This window comes from Anopheles marshallii, chromosome 3 (assembly GCF_943734725.1).
Source record: "Anopheles marshallii chromosome 3, idAnoMarsDA_429_01, whole genome shotgun sequence".
Lineage (NCBI taxonomy): Eukaryota > Metazoa > Arthropoda > Insecta > Diptera > Culicidae > Anopheles > Anopheles marshallii.
This window is the reverse complement of record NC_071327.1, coordinates 72,984,520-73,002,920: the sequence shown is the minus strand read 5'-3', so window position 1 is coordinate 73,002,920 and position 18,401 is coordinate 72,984,520. Positions and strand designations below refer to the sequence as shown.

The following is an 18,401-nucleotide window of genomic DNA, read 5'->3' as shown; positions in this document are numbered from 1 at the left end:
TATCGTTTTAGTCTTGACCTGCAGAAATGTCTTCCGTTTCCAATATAAAAAAAAAACATTTAAAAATAACTAGTATCATTCAAAGTGACAAGCACTGTTAGTCAAAGATTCTCACAAGCATGATTCTACAACTACTAAAAAGGTAGCTCTTTTTCAACCAAACCATTAATTTCTGCTCCTTTAAGTTTAGGATGCGTCGAAATGCACTGAAATTTGGAAGACGAATACTTCAGCCAGGGTGACTTCAGCTTCTTTTCCATCATTTTGGGAACGGACTTGATCACGTTCGCTAACCGCTGTACGATCGGCGTCAAGCTCTTAACGCTGTAATGTGTGTAGTGTTCCAGCGTTTTAGTCCAGATTAATCCATTCGATCCACTTCCTCCATCCATAGTTGTTAATGGAAACAGATACAACGATATGTACAGTGCTGCAGCCGCAATCTGCAATGATACGATCAGTTTATCGTACCTTAGAAACGAATATTCCTCATTCCCGGTACAATGCTTACCTCCGATGGTTTGTAATGCGCGGTGCTGTAATCAACGCTGGCAAGCTCTATTAGATACTTTGCCAGAACGTGATTCACATCCGACGCTTTGGCCGCCTTCGAAAACCGGCGCAGGAAGTGCGTTGGAAGAGGTTTGCCCAGATTGAAATCCAATGCGTTCACGATCTCCTTCTCCATTTCCAGAATCTGATACTTTTGGTACGTATCGTCGGTGATAAACACGAAGTCGTGAATCTCTGGCGGAAACAGTTCCTCGTATTTGGATGCAATAAACATCGCCGTCACGCCCACCAGCTGCAACTTCTTCTTCGGAACTGTTTTCACCTTCTGCAAAGGCATACAGAAACGTAACAAATTAGTTTGATCGCAAGAAATTAATCGCATCACTGGTGGAGGCCATAACGCACCTGTAAGTAACGATCGATAAGAGACACCGTCATGTGGTAAGTGTCGATGTCCAACTTGAACTGATGATGAACTTCGTTGATCCAGTCGATCAGAATCGTACGCATCTTGTGTGAGATCTGATTGAAAGAGCGAACAACAGTTAGTACGATACGGTCGGAATTACATCCCAGTTCTACTTACTTCCTTATGACCCTCAAGGAAATTCTCGCGCAAAGCATAGCCGCTTCTGCTCTCCAGTTGGTTCAAATACTTGTAAATATCGTTCACGTACTCCGACACCAACATCGGATTCCAGCCATCATTCACATCGATGTTTTCGATGCTTTCCAACAGCTTCTGGGAATGGGTGTCTAGCCTTTCGGTTTTCTGTACAAGTTTCTAAAAACGGTTTATTACTCATATGTCTCCCATGTCTCCTTCACGCAGAGTCAGCATCTCGTACGTACCTGGGTGGTCGGGATGATTTCATTTTCGTCCGATGATGATGCGCTGCTACTGGGTGCGCTTTTTTGTTGTACTTTACGATTTTGCTTCGCCAATGTCCGCAGGGACAGCTGACTGTCTTCACGCTTTAACGCTACGTGCTTAATTTCGTTACCTTTGTTCAATTGCACATGTACTTTCACAGGCTCCCCGTTACTGGCAGCTTTCGGTTCTGTCGTCGATTTTATAGATTCTGATCGTGTGATGGGTTTCTTCGGAACGACAACTGCGGTTGTACCATCGGCCTTCCGCCAACGAGTGTCTACGCGAGGCTTGATATTCTTCAGCGTCGGGTTAGCGTTCTTCAAGACAGCTCCCTTTTCGCCCACTTTGCCCACCAAGTCCTGGGATGCGTTGCGTAGCACTTTGTTTCCAAGCTCTCCCAAAACGGGCCGCCTCGTTGCGGCCACGATTTTCTTCATTCCTCCTTCGTGCAGGTTTCCCGCTACGTGATTCTACACAACAAAAACGCACGGGTTATTACAGGGTGCAGAACGACCACTTTCGACAAGGCATCATCCTATGGGGACCTGATGCACGGAGTGCAAAATGGTTCCGACGGCCATCGGTGTTGCAAGTGCTGCCTGTATCCCTTACCAAAGCCAACCCATTTGACCCGAAGTCAATGGCGTCATCGAGTCCGTGAGCCATTATGCGACCAGTAGCAAATCGATCTTACCTCATCAATTCTCATTATGCGGGACATTTTCGACGGTTATCGGGTTATTTCCTCGGTGTAGAAAACGGCAAAAGCTAGCACAAACAATACAGCACAAAAAGGCGCTACAAATATACACAGCTGTTCCACACGCCAACGGTACGCCGAGCTGCAACAATCGGCCGGTGACAGTAAAACCGTTTGAATTCGTACGAACTCTCGGAGACGTTGAGCGCTAATGGGCGAAAAGGCCTCTTGGTATACCACACACACAGTTGAAACGATGTCTACACAAGAATGCGTTTTCTATGCGTTCTTTGATGACAGCTTCCAGGGGTGCTGCACCCTGTTCCACACACACTGGAGCATAGCATTTTTTTTTCAAAAAGACCATCCACTGCTTTAAACTGCAAAAACATAAAAAAAATTATTGTACATGACTTATTTTTACTGAATGAGTTTTTTTCCCTCACTTTTCATGTTGTAGTCCCGAACATAGATTTTTCGTAACTCGAAGATCCATTGCCAAGAGTGTGAAAGAACAAAAATAGATGTTTTTTACCTTTCAGATATTGTGTCCGTATTCTAGTTCTGTTATTCTGTTATTCTACAAATTTTTTTCCCTACATCAATTATTCGATCCGATTATAAAACTGCGTTACACATTTTTACTTCACGTTGAACGGATTCCCTAGGATGGTTCGGTTCTGTCAAACTGTAAAAACTCCAAGTTCGTATCTCCCACTGTACGTCTATGTACCCATTTTACACGTTTGGATGTGGGAAAATATAGCACAAGTTATAGTTTTCAATGTGATCTTCACTTTCAGCTACAGAAATCTCAGTTTTTATGTATTCACATGTTGCAACGGTATTCGCTTTCTTTTACGAAAAAAACTATTCTCCATTTGTGTGGAACAGAGTGCAGCACCCCTGGAAGCTGTCATCAAAGAACGCATAGAAAACGCATTCTTGTGTAGACATCATTTCAACTGTGTGTGTGGTATACCAAGAGGCCTTTTCGCCCATTAGCGCTCAACGTCTCCGAGAGTTCGTACGAATTCAAACGGTTTTACTGTCACCGGCCGATTGTTGCAGCTCGGCGTACCGTTGGCGTGTGGAACAGCTGTGTATATTTGTAGCGCCTTTTTGTGCTGTATTGTTTGTGCTAGCTTTTGCCGTTTTCTACACCGAGGAAATAACCCGATAACCGTCGAAAATGTCCCGCATAATGAGAATTGATGAGGTAAGATCGATTTGCTACTGGTCGCATAATGGCTCACGGACTCGATGACGCCATTGACTTCGGGTCAAATGGGTTGGCTTTGGTAAGGGATACAGGCAGCACTTGCAACACCGATGGCCGTCGGAACCATTTTGCACTCCGTGCATCAGGTCCCCATAGGATGATGCCTTGTCGAAAGTGGTCGTTCTGCACCCTGTAATAACCCGTGCGTTTTTGTTGTGTAGAATCACGTAGCGGGAAACCTGCACGAAGGAGGAATGAAGAAAATCGTGGCCGCAACGAGGCGGCCCGTTTTGGGAGAGCTTGGAAACAAAGTGCTACGCAACGCATCCCAGGACTTGGTGGGCAAAGTGGGCGAAAAGGGAGCTGTCTTGAAGAACGCTAACCCGACGCTGAAGAATATCAAGCCTCGCGTAGACACTCGTTGGCGGAAGGCCGATGGTACAACCGCAGTTGTCGTTCCGAAGAAACCCATCACACGATCAGAATCTATAAAATCGACGACAGAACCGAAAGCTGCCAGTAACGGGGAGCCTGTGAAAGTACATGTGCAATTGAACAAAGGTAACGAAATTAAGCACGTAGCGTTAAAGCGTGAAGACAGTCAGCTGTCCCTGCGGACATTGGCGAAACAAAATCGTAAAGTACAACAAAAAAGCGCACCCAGTAGCAGCGCATCATCATCGGACGAAAATGAAATCATCCCGACCACCCAGGTACGTACCAGATGCTGACTCTGCGTGAAGGAGACATGGGAGACATATGAGTAATAAACCGTTTTTAGAAACTTGTACAGAAAACCGAAAGGCTAGACACCCATTCCCAGAAGCTGTTGGAAAGCATCGAAAACATCGATGTGAATGATGGCTGGAATCCGATGTTGGTGTCGGAGTACGTGAACGATATATACAAGTATTTGAACCAACTGGAGAGCAGAAGCGGTTATGCTTTGCGCGAGAATTTCCTTGAGGGTCATAAGGAAGTAAGTAGAACTGGGATGTAATTCCGACCGTATCGTACTAACTGTTGTTCGCTCTTTCAATCAGATCTCACACAAGATGCGTACGATTCTGATCGACTGGATCAACGAAGTTCATCATCAGTTCAAGTTGGACATCGACACTTACCACATGACGGTGTCTCTTATCGATCGTTACTTACAGGTGCGTTATGGCCTCCACCAGTGATGCGATTAATTTCTTGCGATCAAACTAATTTGTTACGTTTCTGTATGCCTTTGCAGAAGGTGAAAACAGTTCCGAAGAAGAAGTTGCAGCTGGTGGGCGTGACGGCGATGTTTATTGCATCCAAATACGAGGAACTGTTTCCGCCAGAGATTCACGACTTCGTGTTTATCACCGACGATACGTACCAAAAGTATCAGATTCTGGAAATGGAGAAGGAGATCGTGAACGCATTGGATTTCAATCTGGGCAAACCTCTTCCAACGCACTTCCTGCGCCGGTTTTCGAAGGCGGCCAAAGCGTCGGATGTGAATCACGTTCTGGCAAAGTATCTAATAGAGCTTGCCAGCGTTGATTACAGCACCGCGCATTACAAACCATCGGAGGTAAGCATTGTACCGGGAATGAGGAATATTCGTTTCTAAGGTACGATAAACTGTCCGTATCATTGCAGATTGCGGCTGCAGCACTGTACATATCGTTGTATCTGTTTCCATTAACAACCATGGATGGAGGAAGTGGATCGAATGGATTAATCTGGACTAAAACGCTGGAACACTACACACATTACAGCGTTAAGAGCTTGTCGCCGATCGTACAGCGGTTAGCGAACGTGATCAAGTCCGTTCCCAAAATGATGGAAAAGAAGCTGAAGTCACCCTGGCTCAAGTATTCTTCGTCAAAGTTCCAAAACATCTCTACTCATCCAAAGCTGAAAGGAGTAGATATCGATATTTTAGCGGAGGGTAAGCTAGTGTTATGAGCTGCTTTGCTTTTTACTAGCGTAATTTTGTGTTTTGTCTTTTTTAACCATGTCTTTTTTTTATTTGTGTGTTAAACGATCTATTAAATATGAGCTCCAATGAATGAGTAATCATTATTTTGATTATGATACAATTAAAATTCTAATGCGGCTGAGCAAATTGTGAGTTTGATGTGCTGATCGACTGATGTGGAGCGCAAATATTGTACAATAGTGTTCAAAATAAAGTTGACTGAATATAAGATAGCGAATGCAAACATTTGGTATATAACGTGCAGTTTTCATAATTATGTATTTCTTCTTCGGTGTTTGCATCGTAAGTTATGGAGATCTTGGCTTGTCATTTCTTCTAACTTCCCTGGACTTTATTTACCTGTAGCAAGATATTACAACGGGGGCAATAGCCCACATGGCAATTTGAGCCGGTCCCTGTCGGTTGAAATACGGCGCTGCCATCACCAGCATCAAACGCCGACCTAAAAAAGGTTAGTAACTTCTCCGATTTGGTTTGAATATAGTGCTAAAACTCCTATACAGAAATTATCCTTAATTATCTAACGAGGAACCCAAACGAAAAATCCCACATGCTTTCATTTTGCTTTTGCTTAGTATGGTTAGTTAGGCAGTTGACGTTAATGAAATAATGGCATCGGTTTTCGTTACCTTTTTGTTGCTGAAAATTTTACCCCGGGTTGGGTGTAATTCTTATAACGTGCGTAGGCCACTAGTATAGAAAGTAGAAGTACCTTGGGGTGGTCCGGTGGTGTGTTGGTAGCGGCGCCGTTCGTCACATGACAAGACCGATCCAAAATTCCATCCGGACCAATCCTTCGTACGCAGAACTGGCTATCCATCTACGGGTAAATAAAGTCAAAGAAAGCCAGAAATGGCAAGCATAAAGCTCTTGAGCTAGTTGCGCCGATAAAGAAGAATAAGTATAAGCTCCTAATACAATGACCTTTCGATTGTTCTATACACATACAGCATCAAAAATCCTTCTCAACATCTTACATCTCGTAAGTTTCTTCGTAGTTTAGTACGGTAGTAGTTGGCATCCAACATTCTAACGTATATCTCAACGTTAATGTAACTGTCCATCCATGCTGACTTTTGACCCCAAAGCGGATAACTTTTGGACGTCGGCAAGTGGTGCTCTGCATTACTCACGTTTGTTTGAATGCAACTTTTTTCTCTCTCAGCTAAGTACCACCTCGCACCCTAAGCACTGGAAGAGTATTAATTCGTTCAATGAAGCATCCGGAAGTAGTGAATACATCGTTCGCTTTAGATCCCCCTCCATTGTTCGCGCGGTGACACTGATCTGTGTCATCTAATGACCGGATGTATTGAATTAATTTTTAATTCTTTTGAGCTGTGCTTGAAAGTATCGCGTAGTAAAAACTAGCAGGAGGCGCAGTAAACAACATCACAGTAATATTCTCTATTCCATACTCGTTACGGTGATCATTCGCTCAAAAAAAATCATGCGATCGCAATGACTGCCACACGCTCGTCTTGGCGGTGACAACGGGAACGAAACGAACGGAGAATGATCGCGCGCTACCTACCTAATGGAGAAAGATTTATTTACTTATCAAAGACGTCATTTTATTATGGCTTAATTCACACTCATCTCATTCGCAGGGGTTTATCCGTTGCGCGGTGCAGCCGCCTGCCCCCGCCTGGGTTGGAAATCGTTTCGATTTCAATGATAAGAAGAATGTTCCACCGGCAGCACTCCGATTTGTTTGGTGCGGATGCTGGTGCTGGTTCGAGACGTTGTCTTCCCCGTTTTCTGCTGGTAGTGACAAAGTGACCGGGCCCCTAAGTGTAACTTGTCGCTCCCATACACACGCACACGCGGTCACCACATCAGCACATAATTAGATCTACATTTTTAAATGAAATAATGACCATAATGGGTGACAGTTTTCATATATATTAACAGTAACAACCATCGAGTGGTGGCCGTCCACCGTTTTCAATGGCCGGCTGCAAAGGGACCCAGCAGAGCAGCCGAATGGGAGCAGCGCTAGTCGGTGGAATGAGCCCCGGTGGTTTTGTGCTGGGAGCGCTTTACTTACCCGCCCGGGTTGGGTTTTGATTTCATTGTCACTGATGCTGAAATGAATGATACGCTCGGCTAACGGGAACACTATTTCGGTGGACCCGAACCGACCGGCCGGGTGTGGTGGTGGTCAATCGGGGTGATCGGTTTGCGGATGTATGTACGGCGTGGCATGGGTCCGAAGCGAGATAAAAGTAAATCTCGTCCAATGTGATTATCCGATGAGGACGACCATTGGTGTGCGGTTGATGGCGGTCGCGCGCTTACTTTACGGGATGTTATTCATTGAAAATGAACGATTTCAACATGTGCCGTACGGGGCCGTTTGTCGTTAATTTCACTTGATTGTGTTGATGAAAATGTCTGCTCGTTGCGACGGCGAACGATAATGATAGGAATCGTTCTGGAGGGGTTTGTTTTTCCTTCTTTCTCTTCCCTTTGTTTTGGAAGCAGTGCAGGCCTTTCGTTTGAAATGATTACGAGGACACGAATGATATTTGTCTTAACCGTCCGAATCATTATGTATGGGACGATACATATGAAGTTATGGGCACTGTTCCCATGAAATCATAATCATGTCTGCACATTACTCATAGTTACTAGCTTGACAATAGTTGTGATAACTTTTTACTTCCGTTATGCTTGAGAGAATTTAGCATTTTATCATTTTATCTTGTTTTTAGTGCTTGCAAATGACAGGAACCACAAATGATGTGATAGAAATATGAATTTTCTATTGAAGAAGCCTGGTGACTCCAATTACTCACAAGGTAGGACCGGTTATTAATAAAGAAACAAGGATTCAGCAACGGGTAAGATGAGAACGGGACTCAACGATAAAATGAGCTGTTAATCCACTAATCAGTACTAACAATAGTTGAGGAAAGTGCAATTCAATGTAAGGATACCATCGATTATAGGCTAGAAAGAGATGAAGTAGAAACGATTTCATTGCTGACTTATTGGGTGCCTTTAGGATTTAACAATTTATATAACTTAATACTAGACAAAGTTATGTTAAAACTGACTGAACTGAACTGAACTGAAACTCGGAATAGGGAGATCCTGTGAGCGGAAAAAGCAGTAAAGGATGAAAAACATAAAAAGCCACTGTTCGAATTCTATAAAACACACCTGCAAAAGTTCACAAATGTTTACAATCGCTTTGGCCCTTAATTTATGCTTCATTTTGAATTGTATTGCTGAAAAGTACAAATTGTATTACGTATTAAAAGCATAAACATTGTTTCTTAAAAGTTTTTTGGAAAAGAAACGAAAATCTTTTACCATGCTTTTACCTAATTTAAGTTATAACATTATAACTTATTCCTTACAGTCATCATATTTAAAGCAATTTTTTCATTTAGCATGTCAAATAAAGAAGTAAACGGTGTTAACATCATAATTGTAAATAGCTAGCTCGCAAAAGCTAAAAGCAAACGATTAAAGCAATGAATTTAAATATTTATTTCTTGCAGTGCTTGCGTACCGGCCGCACACGTGACGCTACCCGTGTGCGTTCGTTAGCCAAAACACGTTGCGATGGTAGTGGTGCAAACGCTGCTGCGTGCCGTGTTCGGCCTCCGAAGCTGGGGTTCGTCCGGTTCGGCCGGGCTCGGTTCGTTTATTCGTAAACAAACCGCCGGCGTGCGTGGAGTGTGCTGCTAACAGCGGGACTCGCGCCCATCGTGGTGCGGTGGCGTGGCCCCGTTGGGACCACTGGCCATGGTCCCAACGGGGGGAACCCGCGTGGAGCTGAGGATCATCCGCGCCGGACGTGTGCGTTATTGTGTGCGGAAAAGAAGACGGAAAACTACAACCACATACTTCACATCGTTCGCTATTATCGCTATCCCCTTATCGTCCTTTTAGCACGTAAAAGCAATGTGTGAAACGAGGAAAAGCGGTAATGGTGTGTTTCGCTTTAGTTTTAAAAGAAAATTCGCAGCAATCACATGCTGCGCTTAGTGTTTAGAGAGTACAATTTAAAGTTCTTTTCGCCCGGGAAGGGCACTATCATCACCCCGATTCCGTTCCGCGGAAACTGTAGCAAGTGTGTTCCAACCAAGTGTCCGCGATGAAATTAAAAGTGCATCCGAGTGCATTTTCCCCATGCCGGTGGAAAGTGCTCGAGGCACCACTCAAGGAATTATCCAAAAGTTAACGTGTGCGTTTGGACGAACATGGCCCCAACATTGTGCCAGCCGGTTGGTGTGTGAGCGCGCAGGCTCACACTTATTAATCGATCGTGCCGATCGGATGTGCGAATTTCGTACGCGCCCGTGTTGTAGCGGTAAGCTGGAATTAAAAGTTGCCGTCATCAAGATCTACCCCCGGGGACGCTGTTTGGTCCGCAAAGGGAAAGGCAGAACCCTCGAAGGCACGGAGCGGATGTACATCGTTAATTTGGGATATTTTCGACGTTCTGAAGACGAAGAAGCAAACAACATCGACCAACAACAGGCGAAAAAAGAAGGTAATTGTAATTATGTGTATGTACGTATGCGGCCAGTGTGTGTTTCGGTTTTTGGGCGGTGGTCTGGTAGGGGTGTGTATTTGTTCATCATCTTCTCGTTAATTCTCCACCCGAAACGCGTAATTATTGTCAATGAGAAAGCGTACGCGGGGTGGGGAAAGCGTGTTCTTCGGAGGGTGGGAAATTGATCATGCTGCTACAGCCTTCCCCAACCTCGGCCAGCAGCGATGCTACAAAGCACGATTCGTAAAACTAATCATCCACAAAAAAAAAAACGACGGGCCCGGTCTAACACTAATCGTGGGTTGGAAAATGCTTTAATAGCTCATCAAAACCTGAACACAAAAATAAGCAATAAGAGAAGGAGAGAGAGAGAGAGCCGCGATGGAAACGGTGTGGAAAAATGGTGCGACACCAAGTATCTTTCCTGCCGACGCGCCTAAATCTGCATATCGATCGTGCTTGGGCGCGGATGAGAGGCTGAGAGATCTCAGACCGAAATTCAGCAAAACTCCCTCCACCTCCCCCCTCCCCCCCCCTCCCACCGAATTGCGATCGAAATGCAACGTTAACGACGACGGCAAAGAATACTAATGCGCCAAATGAGCGTGCCTGGGCCTTCTAATCATTTTAATAATTTGTTTTGAACATGGAAAGTAATTATCTACTCCCTTGCTGCGTTGCTGCTGTCTGATGAGCTGAGATCGTTGTGGGGGCTTTTTTTTTGCTCCATCCCGTCTGCCGTTTGGGGCTTTAATAGACACTTTATGGTCATACAGTTGCCCACACATATAGGGCTCCTTTTTTTTATCTCACCTTTTCTCTCTTTCTCTCGCCATTTAACGGCGGTGCCTCGTCCGTCTTGGACGGTGTTGAAATTTCGGCTCACTGACTGGCGATAGGGCCCCGAAATGCACGAAACGAAAACATCTCAATTAAATTTGTACCTCCGAAAAGGATAATTATTAGTAATTATTATTTTTGTATGCTTCTTGATTTTTTTTTTCCGTGTGCTACATAGTTTCCTCACTGGCGGGGTTTTCCTTCCAACAGGTTTTTGGGCGGTCGTTGGTGTTGGAAGAAGTGTGTTTTGTGTATGTTTTTTTTTTGGTTATGTACCGGTTATTTTTCTTATGATCGACTCATTATACAGCTTCCTTTTTTCCTCTCTCGTTGCATTCTAATTGTATCTTTCGTCTCATTTTGGGGCCAGTTTCAATCTTCAATCAGTCTAAGGCGTTGATGTTTTAATTGGAATGAATCCCATTATCTCGTGCCTGGGCTCTCGGTCTATTATGCGGAAGGTCGATAATCGAATCATATCTTCTTTACTGGAACTAGAACAAGACCTAGAGTACGTTGAAACTCCGAAATAAAAGAACAATATGGTAAACATTATTCTTGGAGGTAAAGAACGCGATGGTAACAATGTACTGTAACATGTTGATGAGGAAGAGGATATTGTACTGAATATTTTACAGAGGAAATGAATGTTTCCATCTCACTAAATTTATAATTATTTTACGGCATGAGTCGTCAAAGACACAGTGTCACCCACAATCCAATTGCCGGCGGTATAGTGTTGTACAGGCAGTTCTCGATATACACGGCAGTTCTCTAATACGCGGAGTCGGACATATGCGGTTTTTGGACATTTGTCAGCTGAATTAGTTTGTAGCACGAAATCTAGGCAAAAAGATGTTTTTTTTTTAAATTGCCGACCTTTTTCTATTAAAACATTTGATGGTAGTTTTTGATTTTTCTTTCATAAAGTTGACGGATTTGCTGAATAAATAAAGAGCAGAGAAAGAAGTCGACTCTGTAACTTTAAAGTATAAACGATATTGCACCAGGATTCGATATAAGCGGATCTTTCCTGGATTAGAGCGGTCCGCTATTATAACGTATTTCGTCGACTCGATTTAATAACTCACCATAAATTCATCAATTAGCGAATTATTAAGTTGCATCCATTACTTTTGCACCATGGCACGGTTGGCCGAAGCGTATTGCGATGTAACGCTTGACACGCAACGAGCGCATTGTGTGGTGGATCAAATTCAGTTCAAACAAGTGAGCAAATTCCTTAAGATATCCTGCGCATAACGATCTTGCCTTGTGTACGTTGTACCAACCGTCGTTTTATGGCACTCACCGTCGCATTTGTAAACCAGTTCCCGCGCAATAAAGATCGCGTAGCGCATCACGCTTGAAGGCGCGATACAAAATCATTCTTAACATTGCACCCGGCCGGACAAAGCCTAGCGCGGTGCGCAAATCCCGTTGGCTGCATCTGCTGCAGCAGGGCAAATTTTGCATAGAAGTCTATTAATTGTGGGCACTGCTTGGGCAGCTCGGTGCAGCTAAAGGCAGCGTGCATGACTCGGCATGAACTCGATGATCCATCGAGCAGGTCGTCACACATTACACCGGATCCGTGGCCCGTTCAATAGCCTTCTTGCGCTCCGGCTGTTTGATCTTCAATCACTGGAGTCAGCTGCAAAGCAGCAATAAATGTGTACAAAACAAAACAAAACAAAAAAAAAGCACACACACACGCAAAGATACACAAAGAATGCTCCAGCTAGCATCGATCGATATTTCCTGCCAACGCTCCCCCCTCAACCCCTCAAAATGCCCAGGGTGTTGTGTGTGTGCTTTATTGTGCAGTTTGTGATTATGTGGTCTGCAGCTCGAAGTGCACTTTCGATGAAGGGTTTGCACCAATCCATCGACCACATACCGCTGTACCAGTGGTCCATCTTCCGTGCCGTCAGTGTTTTTGATACCCAACCTTCCGGGGGCTTAGAGCCGTTGCACGGGGTTTTTCTCGCGCTCGCTTGGTAATTATATATTTTGAGGCAAGCAAAACAATTTTCAATAAATAATAATGCTTATACGATCGGGGAGCCGGGGAGGGGGAAACCAATAATGAGTTTGCACCGCTCAGTGTTCGCCTCCGGGGGTGATGCATTCGGTCGTCGGTCATGTTTCGACGGGCATGGAAACCGCGTCCGCGTCAACAGCAAATATAAAAAAACAAGACCCCGGACCCAAACCGGGAAGGAGTGCGAATGAGATCAAGCTATGAGATGGGCCCGGGAAGCATTATACTCGTCGCCTGACCGTGCCTTCGCGACTGCGGACAGCGCTTGCACCGGGAAACGTACCTTAAGTGTGCGCGAAACAAATTAACATTCCAAATATGAATTAAAAATGCAAACGAGCTTTACCACCGGATGGCCGTTTCTTGGTTTTTGCTTGCCGGTCCGGGTTCCCGGCCGGTGCATTACTTAGCCGAGTTTCCAATGAGAAAGGCCACATCACCCGCCCGGTAAAGGGTTTTGTGGAGGTGAGAATTATAAAGCACATGATTTAAGCCACGTCAATTACACCGAGAACACCGAAACCGTCTCGGTGGTACTTGGGCTCTTGCTTTGTGCCGGCCATGCTGCCTTTTTTCCCCGCCTGTCTTGCTGCGGGAATGATCACATGTGGCAATCGCCGTGCTCCCCGTGAGAAGACGTTTGACAATTAAAAACGAAAAGCCCTTTTTTTTTGGTTGCTCGCAAGGGGCAAAAGTCGGTGATCGGCGACCGCAGGCTCGCGGAGCGCATAAATGAAATTCAAACATAAAATATGACGCCCAAGTAAATGACGCGCTTGCACCGGGGGCGAACGTAGGTACGAGTCGAAAGGCCGGTCGAAGGGTGAAAAAGAAGCGAAGAAAAAAAGAAAGGGACACCGGTAAAGGTAAAGCGGAGCTGGCCACTTTGCCCCAGGCATATGATCTTCCCGATCCTCGTCTTACCGGAGGGGCTTAAGATGTGGTCCATTTTTTGTTTCTTACGCTTTGCGTTACCGTTTACTGTCGTCTTGTGGTGCACCGTAAGACTGATCTTTGATCCTGGACACGGTACGGGGAAATCTCACCCAAGCGTTTGTTGCTTTGTGGTGCGCGAGACGGCCTGGCCGTACCTGGCCGGCCTGCCCTACTACAATCGGGGCAAGTTCCTTTCCGGCGCGGTACTTCATTTCAACAGTCGGCTTCTCTCGACGGGCTCCACCCTTCAGTAGCGCAGCAAAGCCGGGGTGATCGCGCACGGGAACGGGCGCGAATGTGTACGCGTGAATTAATTATATCATTTCGATGCTGTAAAAAAGCGATCATCACTCCCGGCCCCCTTTTTTCCATCCTTATATTGGACCATTGAAGCTGTTGACCTATTGCAGATGCGATACGAAACGATATCATCCGCCCTTCGATGTGTGTGACGTGTCGAGAGGGAGTTGGGGTTTTTTTTCGTTGAAGGACCGAGCTCGTTATGTGCTCAGTTGCGCACGCAAAAGTGTGGCGATCCGGTGAGCATAAGGGTGCGGAAAAGAATAGCAGAGCGAAAAAAAAAACAACGCACACAATATGAAATGCGAATGGAATAGAGGAGGAAACGAGATCCGATCCAGCCCGACAAAACCCGGGGTGGGGATCATTTGGTGGCTAATGGACAGCCCCCGAGATCGTTACCTGTCGAAACGTTACGTCCTTTTCTTCGCTACGGTACGGGGAAGCGGTCCGGCGGGCTGGGAAATGTGGCCCCTTTGTTTCGGGGGGAGGAAGGCCTCTGCCAAAACCGCTAACCAAACGGAAAAATGATGTAGCACGGCGAGGACATCTTTGCGGCGCACGCTTCCCGCCCTTGTTTTTGTTGCTGGTTGCATCGGCGTGGATCTTTGCTGTTGCTGCGTACCGCTGAAAAGCGCGCAATTTTAACGCGCCTTTGTTTTGTTGGTCTTAAGCTCCGGTTGGTTTATGATTGCGGCGCGCCATCAGGCCGATGCGCGGTGCAGTGTCTCCCTGTGGCGGGACTCATCTCGCCGGGCGGACTAGCGCGATACGATCATGATGCGCGCGCCCCAGTGGGCTTTGTTTGGTGTTTAATTGATCTCTCGCGCCTGCATTTTTGCAGCCACAATTGTTTCGTATGCGGTCGCTCCCCATCGTGACTGTAGGACGCTGGTGAAGGTGCACTGGTTGATTTCCTTTTTTTAACCTAAGAAGTCGTTTTAGGGCAAACAGATTTCGAAAAAAAAATATTACTACCCTTTATGATGCCTGCATAATGTTTGAGGCAGATAAAATTGTGTGAAGAAATATATCATATTTTCTAACGAATTACCGACACTTTGTCGAACAGGAGGTAAACACTTAAAAACTTGAAGAAGAATTTTCTTAAGTAAAATATTGGAAATATTTTATGTGAAGGTATACACATTTAAGAGAATATGAAGAATATATTAAAAAAGAAAACAAATAAGTTTTGACAAAATCCGTCAGAAACAAAACTAAAAAGATAAGCAAAGGTGTTAACGACAATACAAAAAATGTCTCCTAATTGACGAGTTGATGACATTATGGGAATATAATTAAACAAAATTTGAGAAGACTTATCACTAAAAGCGCGATTTTTAAACTATAGTTTATTAGAATTGTGAGCTTTTGTATCTGCTAATTAGTTTTTAATGAAGTAAAGAATACATGAAATTAACTCAAGCAAATTGGTTCTCAGGTATTCAAGAATTTCTTGGAACTGATTTACAAAATCTCGTTTTTAATTCAAATTCCTAGAATTGGATCATTGAGAATTTGTGTTTTTTTGCTATAAACTAATGCAGTGTTTTCTTTTCATAATATTTCCATTATTTGTAATTATTTTGCCACTTGATCTTACCAGATACATCTGGAATCTTAAACTTCAAGAAGTTATTTTTTATATGTTGAGGATCGGTATGGAATCCCATCCGGATAATTTTTCGTTAAACAGAATTAACTGTGGGAATATAATCCATAGTATACAGTTGAAGAAAATTAAATTCTAAAATCTTTTTTCTTAAAAAAGGATACTTGGAGTACTTTAATATTCGCACTCAATTTTCCAATGACCGGCACAACGGCTAACTTAGAATGTCACGTTGCCGTACGTACGCACGATAGCCTGAAGTAAGCCATTGACAATGCGCATGGGCTGGTGATATTTTATCTTAATTTTTTGCTTATATTCTTGTTTCCCGCCAACCAACGATGCGAGTACACCGAAAGTACACCGTCCTGCCGAATGTGTCGAATATGTGCTGGAGCATATTTTGTTTCCTTTTTTTGCATTTTATCCCACTACGCAAACCAAGAACTGTATCAACGCTGAAACCGTTCTGAAGCGACGGTCGGACGTGTGTGTGTGTGTTATTTTTTTGTAACTTTTCCGTGGGTATTTATGTTTTCCAATGTCCGCTCGAATCGCATTTCCCACTCATTCCCGAAACGAAACAAAAACCAGCCACAAACAAGCGAACAGAAAATTGTACGGAACGAAACCGAGGCAACGGACCGAGCGCGCTCGTGTCGTGTGGCGGCTTTGTTGACCCGGTGCATATTTTATGTGTGCGTTTAAAATAATAAATATTGGAATCATCATTATCTCCCGATCGTGATCATGATTGGCCGGTTAAACTTGCCCCGAATCAGAGCTCGCCCTCTACTTAGGCGGACACGGGCAGACTCACACACACACACAGTGCGCGCACGGTTATATGTGTTTTTATTGTTTGAAATTATTTATGCAGATACACAACAGCAACATGGCACAACGGACGGTTGCATGGCCAAACGGGTGAAAGCGGGAGGTGTCGTTCGCGATGACGAAGACACGCCGAACCATCCGAGCGACCCAGCCTTGGATGCCCGTTAGCGATCGCAGTGGGTGGGTGGGAGGCTTATCGGTTGCCTCGGATGCTGCTGGGTGTGAACCGGGAAAAAGCTCTCCCCCTCCCGCTAGTGCACGGGACAGCGTTCCTTCCTTCCGCGACCGATTGTCCGATGTCCGGTGTGGACGATCGAGCTGGGGCGATTTTTGTTTTTCGTTATTTTCACTCATTCGCTTCCATCTTCAAACTTCAAAACATGGCTCAAGAATGCTTCCATTCATACGATCGGCGGATTGTTTGCTTTGCTTTGGTGTGATGTGCTTTGGTGCTAGCCGATCTAGAACGAGATTCGGACAAACGACAAAGCGTAAAACATGAAGATGTCTTGGGTGAAGCAGAAGGCGAAGAGCCAGGAAGGGGGGGTGGGGGGGCGACACAGAACGATCTTCATACATCGATCGTGTGGTGCGAGGGAACAGGGACGGGGGAGCGTTTTAAAAACAACATCCAAACGAATTGAACCATCGCTCGATTCGAAGCGGTCGAATTTTCATTTGATCGTTTGTAAAACATTAGGAAATTTAAACTCACCGATGATCGGGGTTTTGTTGGTGCGGGACGTACTTTACCGTTGGTTCGATGACATGCTGCATCTTCACCCGGTGGGTCTTAACGAGAGCTTACACTCTTGCGGAGGAGAAGACTGCGCCTAATGGGTGGTTTTCTTTCGATTGGTTCGATCAATGCGGAAAGACAACTTTTCCGTTCGGCAGGCGATGCGTTTCGATTGCAGGATTTTGTGCAGCGTGTGGCCGATTGTACGTGATTTATCGTGGTGTGTGATCCTAGCAGGGTGCGATTCCCGGTTCCAGTGGGTTGGCAATCGTGGTGACTCATTGGAGATCGTCTCGAGTAGCTATCAATTGTAACGGTTCGAACGAGGGGTTTGTCGATCAGTTAATCTATCAGATGTTTGTAACTGCGCAGTGCTTTGAATGCCTTAGCTTACTTTTCTCTGCATTAATTCAAAATATGAGAGTTTTGTTCATATATTTGGGGATATATTAGAACATGTATTGAAGTTGTTTAAGTATATTTAACCTGTTAACCTGTTGAAGTATTTAATTCACAAATATGGTTCTCAGAAGCATTCAAATGTCGCCTGAAGATTAAAACCCTCGTTTATTTTTTTTTTTGATAATCGGAAATACATTGCAGTCATTGTGCATAATACGAAACTACCAATGTGCATTATTCTCTTATATTTTACACTCAACCAGTGTTTGGCTTAGACTGAAATGTGGATTCTTGCGCTGTCATGATGAACAATGACGCGCCTCAATTTTAAATGCCTATTTTTACTTTACCAATTATTTTTGGCAAAAACACAAAAAAAGGCTTTGATAACTGATAAAGGCTTTGAACAATAAGCAAAATTTTTTTTCTATTTGACAGAAGCATTTTAACAATATCATTTGCTTTGTTGCGGTGGTTCGTGCCGAAACGACTTTGGTTGGACAGGGTTCGTCGCTTACCACCATTACAATAAATTACTTTTTTTTGGTTTATTGTAGTTAATTACGTGTGATGTTTTTTAAACGCTTTTAAAATCATCCCAAAGGATATTGCTTTTTATATACTGCAAAAGACCAATACAGTGCTATTTTGTAGTTCTTGCGTAAATGACTTTAAAAGGATAGGGTTCGTGTCTTATCGCCAAGACAATGAAATTGCTGTCTTCTTTCAAACCCGCATGCATTTACCTAGAATTTATCCATTTTAAACGCTCTATCAACGTATTTAGCAACTTTCCCAAACCAGAAACCATTCATTCTTTTTTTGGTGACTTGTGCTTAATCGGCTTCGGTTGAATAGGGTTCGTCTGTTATCACTTGTGCGTTCTTT

At 44.3% G+C, this 18,401-nt stretch overlaps 2 protein-coding genes across 2 annotated transcripts; one reads left to right on the top strand and one right to left on the bottom strand.

The window, feature by feature from the left end:
• Positions 1-134: 134 nt before the first annotated feature.
• LOC128713127 (G2/mitotic-specific cyclin-B-like) lies at positions 135-2,108 on the bottom strand. Its single transcript, XM_053807990.1, has 6 exons — positions 2,082-2,108; positions 1,366-1,857; positions 1,100-1,285; positions 919-1,035; positions 512-838; positions 135-443 (listed from the first exon to the last, which is right to left on the bottom strand). Exons 1-6 carry the CDS (start codon positions 2,106-2,108, stop codon positions 135-137), a joined length of 1,458 nt encoding a protein of 485 aa, XP_053663965.1.
• A 1,171-nt stretch (positions 2,109-3,279) lies between these two features.
• On the top strand, positions 3,280-5,253 carry LOC128711197 (G2/mitotic-specific cyclin-B-like). Its single transcript, XM_053806063.1, has 6 exons — positions 3,280-3,306; positions 3,531-4,022; positions 4,103-4,288; positions 4,353-4,469; positions 4,550-4,876; positions 4,945-5,253. The coding sequence occupies exons 1-6, from the start codon at positions 3,280-3,282 to the stop codon at positions 5,251-5,253; spliced, it is 1,458 nt and encodes a 485-aa protein (XP_053662038.1).
• Positions 5,254-18,401: the final 13,148 nt, after the last annotated feature.